Here is a 17320-nt window from a genome sequence, read left to right as displayed (position 1 = left end):
ATACGCTGGCTTCAACTGAGCTTGTGTTATATTGTGTTCACATGAAGAATCCTTACGGGCGTCCCTGCTTTGTGACATTCATGCCCTTGTTACTGGAAATTTTTTGATAAGGCCACAAGTTGTGAGACGTTTGCTGACATTTCAAGGAATTGTGGAAGTTGGTGGTAAGTCAAAGAATTGGACTTCAGTCAGTGGGGGTTCTTCTTCTAGTGAAGATTATCCCACTGGGCACAGAGGGTGCTGCAGCTTACAACTCCCCACACAGACCGTGTGATGTGATAGATAAAAAACAAAAAAAAACAGACCTGGTGCCAGGTACAAATTTAAAGACATTTATAGACAGGCATTGTAGAGATCTACCAGGTTTCTACACAAAGTGTTTGGAAAAATAAGGTCAAAATCAGACACATTATGTGTCAGTTTCACCTTTTGATGCACTAACACACGTACCCAGCAACCTCACACACTGACTGCCATTAAAACAACAAATATATTTTTCTATTGTTAATATTTTCTTTTTAATTTTTTCCATCCCCTCAGTCAATATTTTGAGTGCTGTTGCTCTCCCAGTGACAGACAGGTCTCAATTCTCAGCTGGACCATCCATCCGGGGCAGCCCAAGCGATGCTGGGGGCAGGCTCTGGCTGGTGGCGCAAAGTTATTTTTTTGTTTTTTTACATCATGTCACTTGTGCTGCCCCTAAAAAAATGCTGTCCACATTGATCATGCCAAGAACCGCCTCTGTATAATTCAAATGGTATTTCCAATGGCCTCGTATTTGCGTTCTTCCTTTATATTTACTAAAGTAAGTCACTGAGTCGTTAGCTTGTCAACTGTTAGCCTAGCAGCTAACAGGCCTCTGTGACTTGTTCCAGTTCATCCCACAGATACTTGATCATTTTGGGATCTAGTAAATTTGGAGACCAGGTCAACACCTTGTTCTTCATGTTTTTTGAGTTGTTCCTAAACCATTGTTGTGTGTGTCTGTGTCAAGCTGCTGGGGATGGTTGCCCCCATCCAGGAGTGTCATTGCTATGGGGTGGGGTTGTCTGGTCTGGTCTAGGTGGGTGTACATGTCTAAGTAACATCGACAGGTATGCCAGTTTTTTCATATGTATCATTAAAATAATTTTATTTCCAATTGCCTCATATATTCGTTATTCCTTTTTTATTAATTTAAACAAGTTAAAGTCGTTTGCTTGCTAACTGTTAGCCTAGAAGCTGTCACAACCTACAGTCAATGTGCCTATTTGAACGACAGGCTTGTTGTGTGCACAACTTCTCATGTTGTAACCACAAGTTCAAGTCTGGACTTTTGGTTCATTAATTAATGAATTAATTCATTCATTCATGCATTCATTCATTCATAGTTATTGTGTGTAAACATTGAGACCTGGGGGAATTTACTCACTTCTGGACCACGTGGCCATTCGAGGAGCTGCAGTTAGCAGGATGTCATGGGTTGGTTTCATCTTTTCAAACTGTTGTCGAGTGATGATAACACAGGTCCTTTCTTTTTTTTTTCATGTGTTTAACCTTTGATTGTACACTTACTTTATTGTATCTATGGAAAACTAAATGCTAATAAAGCACCCAGAGGTCGGACAACTGTTGTTCTCACTTCTTGCAGTAACAAGGAAAAAGAGGAAAATTTCTCCAACAGTTCCAAACATTAAAAAAAACTATAGTCTCTTGTGTTTTCTCAATCACGCACTGACATTGGGATTTCATTGTGCTGAGGATGAATGCAGGACATTTATATTAAAATGCATTAGATGTCACAAGTGTACACAAGTTTCAGGAATCGGCATTAGAACAAAGATACTGTTTTTTTTTGAGACTGCCAAGAAATGTCGACCCGAAACCGTTTCCTGGAAAAATGTCATTAAAAGACGTTGTTCGATATGTTCATTTTTCATCTTGGACCTGTACCCAATGAACTGTCAAGTGGGTGTATGCATGCGGCTAAGCTTGGTACAAACTGTAGGTACTATGAGACTCAGTAGCTGTAGAAGTCTGGTGTTTTGTGATGGTCAGAGGACTAAGGAATGATACTGCAGCTCCCCCCACTGTCTCAACAGACTCATACCATAACAGGATAGAGCGTCTCAAAGTAATTCCTCCTAGCACTGATTCTATTGTTAACCTTGTATGTCTGTATTTCATCATTGTATAATAATGTTACCGCTGCTTGCACAGCTGCTTATACTGTATAATGCTAAACCTCATGTTCTTATACAGGAATTTACCAAAGTTTCAATCTGATTGAATGTTGACAGGGATTTAAAATTAGATTCTGCAGTTCGGAAAAGTTTCTTTTATCCTATCCTGTGTCAGTGTGGATTCAGCGTTTCCTTTAAAACTACATATTTTTTAGATCAGGCTGCAAAACCAACTAAATCATCTCGTCATTTCTTTCTCAGTTTGATTTCCGACCACCGAGTTCCAGCTACCCGCAGAGACCCCGTCACGAGAAGCGTGTTCAGTCTCTGGTGAAACATTTAAAGCCTCGCACACTCACCAAGGTGCTTTCAGTTCCTGCACTGATTAAACTTCTGCTCAGCTTGAAGATGGGTAGTGTCAAGCTGGGAGCGGCGTTAATGAGTCTGGCTTTAGGGAATCGCCTGCGCAGTCTGTACGCAATTACAATCACAAGATGAGATGCAATCAACTGCAGTCAGGCAAATCACCTGCATGTGTGCTCAGACAAATCCGGGATGGATTGGAAATGAAACGTTTATTCCTTTTTGCGTTATTTTTTCCTGGGTTATTAGCAGTGTTATTGGTCAGCGTCTAATTATACACGGATTAGCCACAACATTATGACCGCTTTCCTAATATTGTGTAGGTCTCCTTTGTGCCTCCAAAAGAGTTGTGGGCCTTTTGAGGGCGTCCTGCGGTGTCTGGTGGCCTAGCGGGTGGGGGTGGGGGGTTAAACACGTGTGGATGATCACACAGATACTTGATCGGTTTGTGATCTAAAGAGTTTAGAGGCCTTGTGCTGTTTTTCATGTTTTGTTGTTGTTTTTCTTAAGCCATTTTTGTGTGAGTGTGTATGTGTGTCAGGCTGGGGATAACTGCTGCCATCAAGATTATACAGGTGTGTTAAAGTAACATCCACACAAACACCAGGTCCAAATTTTTCCAGCGGATCATTGTGTTCCCACAAGAAGGTGAATTTATTAACTTCTCCTGTCGGTGGATTTAATGTTGTGGCTGATCGGTGTATAAGAATGAACAGAGGCCTCTATTTAAAAAAAAAAAAAAAAAGACATCAGATCATGACGAGTCTCAGAGTGTTTCGCTGTCTCCACTGGGCTCCTTAAAAACCAAGCTCCTTTATTATCACATACATCAAAATGTGATGTACAGGTTAAAACATTGTACTGCTAAGTTCAGGCTGTACTGAAATACTATTGCACACAGACGGCATCAAGGTGCAGGGGGACACATAAAACACAGATGTAGGACACAAGAGGGGCTCGGCAAAGCGGTTGCGTCTGCGCTCATCTGGGTGGGGGCGGTGGGGGGTGGGTCTATGCAGGAAATGTTGTGATAAGGTCGTGGCCCTCCGGCGGTCTCATTCTGGCACGGGCGTGAATCTCACAGTACAGCTGCCCCTCCACAAAGAAATAGCCCGACTGTTTCAGGTTGATGTCACAGTCGGAGCACACGAAGCAACCAGGGTGGCGATACTTGTCCCGAGCCTTCACTACCGTCCCACTGTAGCGACAAAGCAAGTCAAGAACAGAGGATAGTGTTTGTAGGGAAAGTGACACAAAATAACCGTATTGCAAAGAGCATTGTTTATGTAAACTGTTCATAGGCTGAAACTTTGGTATTTGGGCTACTTTGGGCTCTTGATGCTCTTAAATGTGCCAAGGAACGGGATGGACAGACACGGGAGGACTACTTTTTCTATTTTTGCAAGCAATCTCACAATTAGTTGAACATTTACTGCCTTCAAATGTTTAGTGGTGTTAATTGTTCATAAACTCTTTAGTTGTGATTACGATACGAGAAGTCATGTGCACAAAATGCTTGGTGTTCAACATCAGCTAACTGTGGGTAACTCAATGGAAGAAATAAAAGGTCGTAGTGAGGCATAAACGTGTGAAGAAAACGCATGTAGTTCTGCCATTTCTGAAGACGTCAGAGCAAACACGTCACAGCTGAGGTTACGAGGTTGTGAACACGTCAAGAGGGAGCGGTTCATATGGACTTTTCTGGTGAAATCTGCAAACTCTGCCTAATTATATTTAAAGTTTTTAATAGTATTTTTTAATTAGAATGTTTCCCACAAATCAAAGGGAGCAATATGTCGAAAACACAGACACACCAACAGTCAGAGGGGAACTCATAACAACCATCAAGTGAAACTAATAACCTCGATTAATAACTGAAATGCTGGTAGTCTGCCCTTAACTATGAGGGAGAGATTTGCATAAACTGCCACTACCGTCACAGTATTTAGCTTGTTCCCTCTTTGATGATTAACTACTGATAATTAACTACTCTTAATCATCATAGAGTGAGTAGTAAGTCGTGTTGCCTTTGACCAAGAATAGAGAGTGAACTGCCAGCGGGCGTCAAGACACGGCAACAAATCGACTTGTTACTTTTTCTGTTCTCAAAAGTGCTTTCTCCTAGAGAGCTAATCCCAGCCGTCTATGGGTGAGACAGGACAGGTCACGACAGGGCTAACAAGGAGGCTAACGACCATTCAAGCTCACATACACAGCTGCTGATAATTAAGAATCACAGATTTACCTAATGAGCATGTCTTTGGACTGTGGGAGGAAGCAGGGGAAACCCAGGCAGTCAAAATTAGTACGTTTACATGCACGTGAAAAAAAAATTATTATTGCTTTAATCCGACTTAGACTGGAGAACTTAAATGCATGTAAACACGTTACTCAGACTAAAATCAGAGTTCTCCTTATCCCATTATGACACCTAGAAAACGCGAAAGAAAATAGTTTTTCTCTGGCATGTATACGCTTAATCGGAGTTTTAACTGGACATTGTGTGTGTGCATGCTACAGAACCGCTGTGCTGGCATATGATCCCGGAACAAAAACATCCAAGAAAGCCAGTCGCAGAAGAAGAAGAAGGAGGTAAACAGAGCCGGCAGAAGAACCGTCTGAGGGATAGCGTGCATCCTATCTGCACCAGAAGTAGCGCGAACATTACGTACGAGATTAAAAAAAGATGAACAACTGTTGTTTATGATATGACATAACAGGTCAACCGGAAAGGGGGCTGTATCAACATGGTATTAACCCGCTGACAAGACACATATCACCACCTAGTGTGGAGGAGGAGGACATGTTCCCGTCAGTTATTAGATTTTCTCCGTTGCATGGAGAAAGCAAAGAGAATTACGTGAACTTAACACTAATCAACGCTATATATCGTTAGCACTTTTTGGATGAAGTTTGTTAACTGGAAGTTTTTTGCCTCGGGCTCCAATACATCCTAGATTTGCTTTTGCATTATACTGTTTCCTACATTAGCTGGTTGAAGTAAAACCTCTGTGGCTTCTAGACGGCAACAGCTGTCTAACAATTCTTGTATACCAAGCATGTTGTGTGACACATGACTTCTTTAATGTCTTAACTATGAGCTCACACGTTCCATTTAGATGCTTTTGTTGTGGTAAAGTTAAAAACTACACTGAAATTTTATGGAGAACCTCATGGAGAGACGACGAAGCTGATATCAAACGAATTATGTAATCGTGGCGGACTGTTGTTCGTACGCATCGAGGGTCCTAATGTGACTCACAGACGATTTCCATCTATTTATACTCACACAATCCCGTTCCCACATTTGTCGCAAACGGGCAGTTTCTGCAGGTTTCCTGTAGGCGGAGATGGCTTGGTTGTCGGGGCTTTCACTGAGCGAGTCACAATGGGACGAGTGCCTGCCCACAGGATAAAGAAACCACTCAAAAACTCTCACACACACACACAAAATAACAGCTCTGTTTCACTGGAGAGCATAATTGAAAACAAAACACTCGAGGGATGTGCGACAGGAACACTTGAAGAGCAGCGACGTGACCTCATGAATCATGAATGACACTCTGTCTTTGGTTATAAGTGCGGTGCATAACTTCAGCTCCCATCAGGCCGTGATTCTGCTGCTCCGCTACAGAAGGCAGGAGAAGTGCTTTTGTATTGACACATTATGCAGCTTCAGTGTGAGAGCACTCAGAAACAACAAGGGAAACACATTAGAGTCTGAATGACACACTCAAACACTCATGTCAAAACATTAATAATAGTCTAAATTTTGCTTTTTGCTATTATTATTTTTTTCTAACCGTGGAATACTGACTATAATAATCCAATTAAAGAATGAATTATGTCAAAGTTAAGTCATCAAATGAAAACTAGAACTGTACAATTAAAGTTTAGGTTGTTCAACCCTTATTTCCTCCTGGAAAAGCATTCATTGTTTTTAAGAGCCTGAAAAACAACAACAGCAATGTTACGTGTGAGTGAACATCCCCTACACTTAAGGCACTGACAAACAAATTTGTCCCCTCGAGTTGAGGAAAAGTACGGCTCAGACAGACCGCACTGAACATTTAACCTTATCTTTGCTTTTCTTTGTACATTTTTCTACTGTGTGCTTTATTGCATATATTGTATTTTATTGTGTATATCTGCTATAGTTTTTTTTTCATCTTTATGCTGCTATAGTTTCTACTTTTATTTCTCCTGAACCAAAGAGACAGTGACAATAAAATAAAATAAAACTTCTTATTCTAAAATGCTCCCCTCTCGCCCCCCGTGGTTGGTCTTTTTGTGATTGTGAGGGTCCTATGTAGTCTCATAGCTGTTCCTAGTCCTGCACTCTTCTCATCTTCAGATTTTAGATGTTGTACATGAAATCTGCAGGAAGTGATCTGCCAGTTTTGGGGTCACGCTCCATCTACTATACATATACATACGTAGATAAGAGAGACAATGGATGCAGTCATTGCGTAGGTAAGATAAGTGAGATGCATGGTAGTGTGTGGTATGGAGCAGCTATGAAGAAACAAGAGTTACAGATGTAACTATGGTTCTATGAAGTCATCATCTGTGGTGGTCTGAAAGTGTGAAATAAAACCTAAGAAGCGCTCCGAAAGAGTTGCTGATGCTTCAGATTAAAAGATGATCCTTAAGTGAGTGGAAAAAATGTGTTTTTCAATTGGAGAACTCTAAATGAGGAGAAGGAATTTAAGGCTGATGCTGTCTGTTATACGGAGGTGTCAACATTTCTTTTTTTTTGTAATTGCTCTCACTGCCAGAAGGGGGAGTAAGTTCTACACTGCAGCTTTAAGTATTTCTTTAATGGACCAAAAACTGCAGAAACAGTTTGATGACTCACGGCACCTTCAAATCTGGCTAATCCAACCTATATGAGTTGATTCTGAGCTCACCGTCGCTGTCAATGAATTCCTGGAGGGCCCTGAAGGAGCCAGACTGCCGAGGCTCAAGTTGCTGCTCCTGATCCTTCTGTAGCATCCGGTACACGTCAGATTCCTCAATGCTGGTCAAAGTCCTGGGGCTGGGCAGTGCATTCAGACACACAAATATTCAGACACTTATAGAAACCAAACACAACTGCGTGTCATACAATTCTGACAGATGCAACATACTGCATGTTAACCAGCCTTACGGTTACATACTAAATGTGCAATGAGAAGAAGCAGTGGATGTAGATGCATTGCAGTGTTCATGTAGATTAGTGTTAAACCAAAGTGCTTTAGTGCTTTAGGTTCAGTGCGATTTACAGTACATCTTCTTCAGAAGTTGTAGTTAAGCCTGTCTGCTATGGGGTTTATCTCGTAGCCTAAGGCAAACCAAACCGATCGGGCATAACATTATGACCACCTTCATAATATTGTTCATTCGTTGTTAGTGGGGGCCTTTTTGTCCTATGGGTTGAGGGGAGGGGCCTCTGTGGATCATCCCACTGATACTTGATCAGTTTGGGATCTAGGGAATTCAGAGGCCAGGTCAACACCTTGTGCTGTTGTCCTGTTTTTTGAGTTGTTGTTAGAAATTATTCTTTTATTTCTTGGAAAATAAACATGATGGACAACTCAAATGGACATGAGAACATGTCCTGTAGCATGTTTGCTAGCAACGAAAATATCTTCAAACTCAAAGTAAAGTTGATTTTTGTCAGATTGAGTTTACGATTTAAATTATTGAACGTGGAGCTAAATAACCTCATAAAAATAAAAAGGAAATGCCAGAAAGTCAGAATAAATGCTCCAGTGAACTGTAATAAAACAACTGGATACTGTATTGTATGACATAAGAGACAGTTTTTACCACCTGAACTGTCTCAAATGAACATAGACTGTATATAAATATGGACAACGCATGCCCACTTTCTTGCATTGGCCAAAATTACGGTATTTTCCTGGGGATACGGGCAGCGCCATCTTGCAAGTTTGGAGACAGTTCCAAAAAAAATGTTGGATTATACACTTTTATTTTTTATTTATTTTTCCTCCAACTCCCATGGAGCACTTCACTGAGTGGCTGGCACATAGTCATCTTGAGGACACATCCCGTTTCTATACCATCAACTAACAAACTAAAACAACAAATCGCATTGCATATTATATTAACCACCTAAAATGAGAGAAACTATCCCCGAAGTATTTTTTTTTTTGTGTGTATTTTAGTGTTTTAGTTTGGCCCAAGTCCCATCCACTAACATTGAGGAGGTGGAGCTTATGACCTATACTGCAGCCAGACACCAGGGGGAGCTCTACTTGCTTTGGCTTTACTTTTGAAGAGCTGTTCTGCCATCCATCTTTATTTACAGTCTATGCAACTGACCAACACACACACACACACCCACACACCCACACTGATGGAGTGCCATGCTGCTAGAAGTTAGTTTCTATGATTAGCTGCAGTAATCACCCCTCAGGCTTGTGGGGAGCCAGGCCTCGGATCTGGCCCTCCATGGCATCCTGGATATTGCCCGAGGAGTAGAGGCCTATGGGAGTGTTGTAGGCCGTGCTGACCACCTGGCGCCTGTCATCGATGGTCGCTGCCGCAACAAAAGGCTGAGCTTTTCGGTTGTGACCAGTGCCAATTGGTTTATATTCCTGCAGGGAGACGGAAGGAAGGAGGGAATGAGACGCGAAACGAGATAGCTACCGTTATGAAGGCAGTCTCCACGAACCTTCTTTTCAGCTTCCAGGTTTAGTTTATATTGGTGAGTTTTACCCTCCTCCACAACACGTGGGGACCACAGCGTTGTTTCATTCCTGGAAATCAAAGACAGATTCAGAAATGGTTAATATAAGACCAGAAATTATGAGTACCAAGGAGACATTAATTTGTTTTTATGAGTCACAAGCCAAAACGTTTACATGTATCAATATCTATTACATCACTTCAACACATTGTTATCTGTAGCATTGAGAGAGGACTAGATGTGTAATGCAATAACGCAAAAGTGAGCTTCAAATTAAACTTCAGACTCAATCAGCAGCTGTTTAGGACCTTTCAACGGTGAGACAAAGCCGATGGGTGGATTCCTTTATCTTGTTCTGGGCTTCACAGTGCATCAGGTCTATGGCCGGGACTCCCTCGATGGCCAGGATTCTGTCACCTGCACACAAGTTGGCAATGGACGCCTTACTGCCGGGAGTGATCTGGATAGTGTTTGACAAAGAAAGAAGAACGTTTACATATATTTACAAATATCTGATCCTCTGTTGAGTAGTGCATAAAGAAAGAGGCGATGAACTTGAAGGAGTAATATCTTTGTGTGGAAAAAGTAACTACACCTTTGGCCTCAGAAAGTGCTATTTATCTTCTTAGCAGAAATACTTTCTTGTAGGTGTTTTCCAGTCGTCTCTGACATCGACTTGATGAATTTTTTGACCACTGTTCCATGGCAATTCCCTTCATATCCAAGGTGAGTAAGGTTTTCCGTGCATGTTTCAAATCCTCCCACAGCTTTCCAGCTGGGTTCTTCTCTTTGAGGCATTTCTTTGTGTTTTTTTTTTTATTATTTGCTTTGGATCATTGTCCTGTGGAAATGTCCACTTCCAGTTTAAATCTCACATAAATTAGTGGCATCCTCAGTCACCCTTTAATAAGACTCATAGTTCAGTTGATGACGGCAGGTGACACAGCCCATGAACCAGCAAAGCAACTCGTAACGTAAGTGGCGCAACATAACGTTTGCGCCACGATGCTTTACTGCTGACATGACCTTCTTTTGTTGGGTGACACTCGGTGCCTGATCTTAGCTTATCCAGTACCTTTATAGACTGTAGCTTTTGTCCAACATTCGATTTGGAAGGTAAAGACTTGGCACACCTCCCATACAGATAAAATTTATGTAATTGCTTTCTGACTGTTGACACGCACTTTAATGCCAGCATTTTGAAATGCTACATGCAGAGACCGGAGGCTGGTTTTACATCAGACTATCTGCTCTCAAGCATAACTTACTACATGAGTAATAGTATGTCTGAAAAATCAACAACTTCCATGACTGCACGCTTGACATCAAATGAGGGACTATCTTCCAGAATCTCTCTAGCAGAGTTTCAGGGAATTCCTGTATGTCCTGTGATAGACTGGAGATGTGTTCAGGGTGTACCTCCCTCCATAGGCTCCAGACCCCCTGTGACTTTCTAGGATAACTGCTAATAGATAACTCATGCATGGATATACCATGCAAATCTATTGCAAAGGCTTAAGGTGTTTAAAAACATTTGTAAGAAATGTAACTCTACTGATTGCAGGACGTTTGATTTACAATGAGTAAACTAGAAGGTTTACATGCACTTCCTCTTCTGATTACTTCACAATTTGTTTAGTTAAGTGAATCAATAATTACAATCTATTCTGAGCTAGGCCTGCAAACAAAACCACGTTTTACTCAGATTCAACTACAGTGACTCTGGTGATGGGAGGGGGTGTCGTGAGAAGTTTGGGACCTGATGGCCCTAGTGGGAAGTGTTTACTTTCACTTTGTTTCACAAATAAATTTCCCACGAGTTGTTTTCCAGTTAAAACAGAAAAAGAAAGATGCAGGTATAACATTATGACCACCTTCTGGTCTTACTGATATTTTGTGAGACCAACTGAGACCATACCACCACACCAACTGAGACCAACCTCTTTGCTTAACTCATAGTAATTTGATCCATAATCTAAAAATATTAATGAGTGGAGCCAAGTACAATGTAGCTGGAGTACTCCTTCAGTGACAAGGGTTTCTAGGCAGCAGACATCTTGGATTTGCCAGGTTTATTTCAGTAACATATTTTTCAGATAGCGTATTACTTTAACCAGATCCACATTTGTTAATTCCTCATTTTTTTTATTGATGCAGTTGTGACTCATTGGAGAATGGACATGGGCCTTCTGAGGATGCCCGGCAACTGGACGTTGTTGGTGGGGTTCTTTAGGATACTTGATCAGTTTGGGATCTAGTGAAGTTGGAGGCCAGGTCAGCACCTTGTGCTGTTTTTTCATGCTTTTTTGAGTTGTTCCTTAGCAGTTTTGTGCGTGTGTCTGAGTCAGGCTGCATCCTGCTGCCATCAAGGAGTGTTATTGCTATGGGAGTGGGGCTGTGGTTTATTTAAGGCAAAAAGGGAACATGGGTAACACTGATCACACCTAAAATCCTGAATAAAAGTGGGTTAAACTAAAACAAATCCAAATTTAATGAATTTCCAATCAAGATTATATGTTCTTAATCCTATTGTTTTTTGCAACTTTTTTTTTTTTTTTTTTTTATTATATACTAGTTTGTTTTTCAATGAATGCCAGAGCAATGACTTTGTACTGTTCACACAGTACAGTATGTACAGATGGTGCAGGTCTTGTCAGAAGTCTGTTCTCCATCACTGGCACTTCATCTCTTAATACAGCACTCAGTGGCTAGGCCCCTTGTTTCGCTTCCCCTTGCCACTTTATGTGATGTTTCTCTCTCGTAGTCTCACCCGGCTTAACTACGCCCACAGAACACAGATTCCACTGTTTAGTCAAACTCATAACAGAGGCAGTAAAGACGTTCATGAACCCATGTCCATCATTTCTTCAGAACCCTGAAAAATAGTGGCTACTACTTTCGGTACTACTTTCCGAGACGCGCCAGGAGGCTCAACATCACAGAAAAGCCCTGCCCTGGCTGGTATGCGTGCGCGTAAACTTTACGTCTCTAGTCATGGAGATAAAGTAAACACACCGAGTGACAGCATCCAGATGGAATATGGATGATGAAATGTTCTGTTTTGCCAGGGAGTGATCAAGATGAATAAGAACTGCCAGACAGCCATCAGGGTCACGGAGAATGCCTCCGGAGGCGGCTTCGAACCGAACCGAACATCCCCACTCACACGACGCGGAGCGTGACCTGTGTTCAGTCAGATTGCGTTACTGGACACGGCAAACCAAGCTACACTGAGATATTACACTGAAACCTGAATGAGGTCATCTGCCTATAAATAACGGCGGATGAAAGTGCTGAGGGGATGTCTCATGCTGCCAAAGAGGGAGCTGTAATTTACAGTGGAGCATTTGTTGGAGAGCTGCTGTCAGACTGTATGTCTTACTGCTCTGATGTCTATGAGCTGATTCTGAGCACAACTATGCTCTTTATTGGATTCTTCTGTTTCCAGGCAGCTCAGCTGTCATGTCAAGCATTTGTCTTTGTTTAAATTACAACCATCTTTCCATCTTTGCTTTTAATTTCTTTCTGGCCCGCTTCCCTCTGTCTCGTATTTGCTCGTTCTCTTGCCTTTCCTGCTCGCTCTGGCATTTGTTTTTGTTTTGTTTTGTTTTTTGTATTATTTCCTTCCTTGTCTGTGTCTTCTGTCTTTATCAAAGATCAAACATAAGGAATTAACCAAGGACGATCTGGTTAAAGTAATACACCATCCAAGAAGGTTGTTACTGAAATAAACCTGGCTGATGTGAAAACCTCGTCACTGAAGGAATGAGTCCTCCAGCTACACACTCATCAATATCTTTAGCAATGGATCAAATTACTGTGAGTGAAGTAAAGAGGTCATCAGTCTCAGTGACAAACCCACAGAAAAATAATTGCACTCTCCAGTTACTCTAAGACAGAATTTTAGCCTCTTTTGCATACTGTTTAAATTTAAGGCTTAAAACTCCTTAAGGCTTGAGCAGATTAAATTAAAATCGCTGTAATAAACAGCACCTCACAAAACTGGCAATGAGTGAGCTAAAAGAAGCCATTAGCTGCTAAAAATGAAACATATGTCCCTGAGGTAGTATTAGTCATAAATGCTACAGACCTGAAGATTTTGGCCAGAAACTTGACTACATAAGTCAAAAAAAGAACATAACTAATGCTAATGTGACTGTATTTTCCGGATGTGTTGGAAAAAATTGCTAACACATTGGCCTTAACATCAGAGGTGAGTAATGATGAGTTACATTTACTCCGTTACCTTTACTTGAGTGAGTATTTCTGCTCAGAGTAGTTTCACTGCACCATACCTTTAACTTTTACTGGAGTTGGTTCGTGAACAAGAAACACTACTAGTGGATCTACCGCGTGACTGTGTCCGAAAATCGCCCCCTTTTTTGTAGCGGTGTCCAAAACCTTAAAGATCAAATTTCATGCCCTACATAGGGCCCATGCAGCACTGCGAAAAGTAGTGACCACTCGATGGTCACTCAACGGGTGGTTGGATATCCAATCATGCATTGTGTCTCTAGCGGCGTTAATATGAATTTTTTTTTAAACATAACTTTATTTTTATTTCATTAAGATCACAAAAATGTGTTCAAAAAATCATCACGTTTTAGTAACGAGTAAATTATAATGGGAAACCAGGGGAGCCGCGGCAGTCTGACACGTAATAATGCAACGACAGTGACGTCATTAACTGCGCGTCAAACGATGATACGTGTAATGTCCGAAAGTTGTTGGGTTTGAGCTCACCAGCGCTACAGTACATGGGTAGCAGGTAGCAGGGATTAGGGAGTGAGTGAACGATTTCGGACACAGAGTGTGTTCCACCAATCAGGTGTAGCCGTGTGGTCACATGACCACCAACAAACTGTGGCGGGAGGAATAGCTGTCAAAAAGTGTTGATTTGGAAATGTGTTTGTTATTTTAAAAAGATATTATTTATTTTTTAGTATTTTTTATTTCATTATTTGGAATTTGATTTTTTTTAAATTTACTCTATCAACATAATTTCTAAAAAAGAACAATCAAACGTTACTCAGTACTTCAGTAATATTTCGCCAAATACTTTTTTACACTTGAGTAATTTATTTGGAATACTACTTTTATATCTACATGAGTAATATTAATAAAGTTCTTGAGTACACTTGTATGCTACCCACCTCTGGTCTGGTGATGACTTGATAGCGCTGTGTTTACAACTTGTTGTTCAGCCAAACCAATTAATTCCACTATTAAAGCTGTAAGAGATTAACAACTCTATCATCTCATCTATAAAACCCTGTCCCTTGAGTTTATAGCACATGTTTTTGATAAGTGAATAATGTTTAGACATCAAGCTTAATCCAACCTGGTGAGATAACTGGAGTTATTTCCTCAACTTGACAACACTGATGATTAGCTGCAGTGCCCCTTTAAGGCTTTAAAGGATGATAACCACTTGTGTTTACTTTCCCCGACCAGCTGGGAACACCAGCAGGTCACACAGAGGAGGATGTTCCTGACCAAAAATGGCAGTGTAGTGGAGTCGCTGGATTCGTCTGTGTTTGAGTGAAGCATGTGAGTTTACTGCATGGATAAGTCCTTTCATTTGTTGCATAAACACAGAAATAACTTCTTTTCTCTGACCTCTCTTTAAGGTCTCCTTCTTGTATTCCTAGTCACATACTGGTTCCCCTCCTTTACTCGTACATCCTAGTTTTCTCTCATCACCGTGCTCACACAGGCCTTTCTGAGTGTCCCTTAACACAACAGGTGGCAGGTTACTGGATGGAGCTGGTACTTTGTGACCTAACTGTGCTTTTTACCCAGTAATTCTTGAGGTCTTTCCCCTAAATATAGATGCACGTAATACCAGCAGAGAGGGATTACTGGGCTCTTCTCATCTGACGCTGTGTGACTCAGGGGATTCAGCCCACAAATTAGCCTGAGCTCTGATGGAGACACAACTGTCGATATGATGTAATCATTTCATTATGTTTCCGAAAGTTAGATGCAGTTTGTTTTTTTCTTTGTTCTGAGAGTTTTTCTTGACGCAGCCTAGTTTTGTTTTTCATCATTTCACGAGTATGTAAGAGTCTGCCTGTTCATTAAGAAGCTAATACAGGAGTCGTGTAGCTTAGCTTAGCTTAGCTTGGCACAGAGACTAAAACTAACTGAAAGCCCAACTAAAGACTTCTTGCTTGTGTTTCCCACATGTATGGGATCATTTTGAATCTTGAAAGGCTTAAGGAATTAAGGTATGGTGTTCAGAAAAAAGTGAAAAGAGGAGATTGTGGTAAATAAAATGCTGTTTTTTTTTTTCCACCAAGTGAAATCAATGTTGACGTGTTGTTTTGAGATTCAGTTGACAGCTTTACAGCTTGGCTAGGTTTAGGCATTTGCAATTTTTATTAGGTTTATGTTTGGGAAAAGATGACGGTTCTGGTTAAAAAAAAAAAACTATTTTGCAACATTATTCAAGTGTTGAGCGCAAAAGACAAACTTCCTCGCTTCTTGTCTTTGTCCGAATCTGGGCCAACTGTCCTCTGTCTCAGTTCTATAATTACACTGTTTACTTTAACAGCTGACCCTCACCAACAAAAAGTCAACAAACTTGGACGTTTTCTTTTTTCTTTTTTTGAACGCTTGGTGCTTCAGTTGTTTAGTTGCACTTTGTATTAACAGGAAATAGCACATTTGTTCCCAGAGATCCTCCTTTTCATGACAGATGAAGATAACTCCCTTTTAGTTTCCCTTTTCATTTCCTCGCCCACAGGTTTTTGTGTAACGTAGCTGCTATTCTGCAACGCTTAACAGTTAAAGTTTTCCTCCACACGTGTTACCCCTCATCTCTCAGCGCTGCCTGTGCTGACAGTTTGAGATGATAAGCTGCATGATGCTGTAAATTGAGCCAGCGTTTACCATCTACTGAACAGCTGCACTTTTTATAGTAGACCCAACACCGTGCTCATCGCTTCAATCCATGACACATCTATTCTTCTTGGCGTTGGCTCGCGCTCTGCCGGCGTGAATGCTCTGTAACGTTTCAGCCTTTATGGAGGTTTGTGCAAAGTTCATCAGGTTCCAGTTGGACCCATCCACACGCGCTGCAGGTTAAGAGCGTGCGTCCACGTTGTTCCTTCTGAAATCCACTCAGTGAGACGAGCATATGGGTATGTGCACATGTCAGGGTACAATGTAAGTTGCTATTTGTATCTAAGCCTGTTGCATTTACTGTGGCACAGGTGCAAGCTCCATAGAGCGGCAGACAGTTTCCAGAATCAACCCTCCTGGAAACAATGCTGCTGATACCAAAGCAAACATCGATTCCTCTAGACTGGACCGGACCAGAGGAGGGGAAACAAGAGGAGAAATACTGCCAAATCTTAAATTAGATTGTTAAAAGAAAAAAAATGAGCAGTCTGCTTTGCCTCTGTCCTTCTAACAGAATCATCTTATCACTCACTCACCCTGGAGATGGTCAGGGGCTGGTTGAAGTCCTTTCCTCCTGTTAGGCGGAAACCCCAGGGAGGCGGCCCGTTCAACACCACATTAACTGGCATGACCCTTTAATCTTTAGTCTCCCCAACAGCACGCACGGCAAACTGCAAAGGAATATCAAAGTGATGGAGATTTTGAACCATGTGGGGGGAGGTGGGAGTCCAAGGGGGGGAGGAGAAAGGACAGACCCCTCCCCATGAGTGAGGTAATCGGTCAGATTTTGTGAACTGACTCTCTTGCTCTCAGTCTGTACCACCGGCGCAAGCTCGCTACATTCACCCGTCACATTTTAATCTCTTTTATTTCTCCTTCCTTCTATGTAGATGCAGCGTCTTGTCTCTGAAATCTCAAACAGCTGAAGCATGGCAGCCACTCCTTACCTATAAGGACACTTGGGGGACAGAGCGGAGATGTAAACCAGCCCACACTCAGTGTTTCTCATCCCCAGGCAGCTCAGCTAAGGTCTGGCTGGCCTCCTCTCGCTCTGGTTGACGGGTCTTGCTGCTCCTGTCCTTATTTGGTCTGGAGGCGAAGCTCGTCTCCGAGGCCCAGAAGTTCTCGCAGGCACATTCCAGCCACTATTGATCTGGATGGGACCCAGAACTCTCACTCCTAATCTCAATAACTA

The 17320-nt window shown here is 41.7% G+C and overlaps 1 protein-coding gene across 1 annotated transcript; it reads right to left on the bottom strand.

The window, feature by feature from the left end:
- Positions 1-3291: 3291 nt before the first annotated feature.
- Positions 3292-16796, bottom strand: LOC125004693 (PDZ and LIM domain protein 3-like). Its single transcript, XM_047579520.1, has 7 exons — positions 16662-16796; positions 9528-9679; positions 9205-9289; positions 8940-9127; positions 7436-7563; positions 5815-5926; positions 3292-3723 (listed from the first exon to the last, which is right to left on the bottom strand). Exons 1-7 carry the CDS (start codon positions 16752-16754, stop codon positions 3537-3539), a joined length of 945 nt encoding a protein of 314 aa, XP_047435476.1. The 5' UTR covers positions 16755-16796; the 3' UTR covers positions 3292-3536.
- Positions 16797-17320: the final 524 nt, after the last annotated feature.

This window comes from Mugil cephalus, chromosome 2 (genome assembly GCF_022458985.1).
Source record: "Mugil cephalus isolate CIBA_MC_2020 chromosome 2, CIBA_Mcephalus_1.1, whole genome shotgun sequence".
Taxonomy (NCBI): Eukaryota; Metazoa; Chordata; class Actinopteri; order Mugiliformes; family Mugilidae; genus Mugil; species Mugil cephalus.
This window is presented reverse-complemented; position numbering and strand designations above follow the sequence as displayed.

Coding starts and splice junctions, on each gene's coding strand:
- LOC125004693 (XM_047579520.1), bottom strand. CDS start 16,754: ATGCCAGTTAATGTGGTGTTGAACGGGCCGCCTCCCTGGGGTTTCCGC. Junction 9,680..16,661: donor AGCCCCTGACCATCTCCAGG/GTGAGTGAGTGA, acceptor AACACTATCCAG/ATCACTCCCGGCAGTAAGGC. Junction 3,724..5,814: donor AAATGTGGGAACGGGATTGT/GTGAGTATAAAT, acceptor TTGTCGCTACAG/TGGGACGGTAGTGAAGGCTC.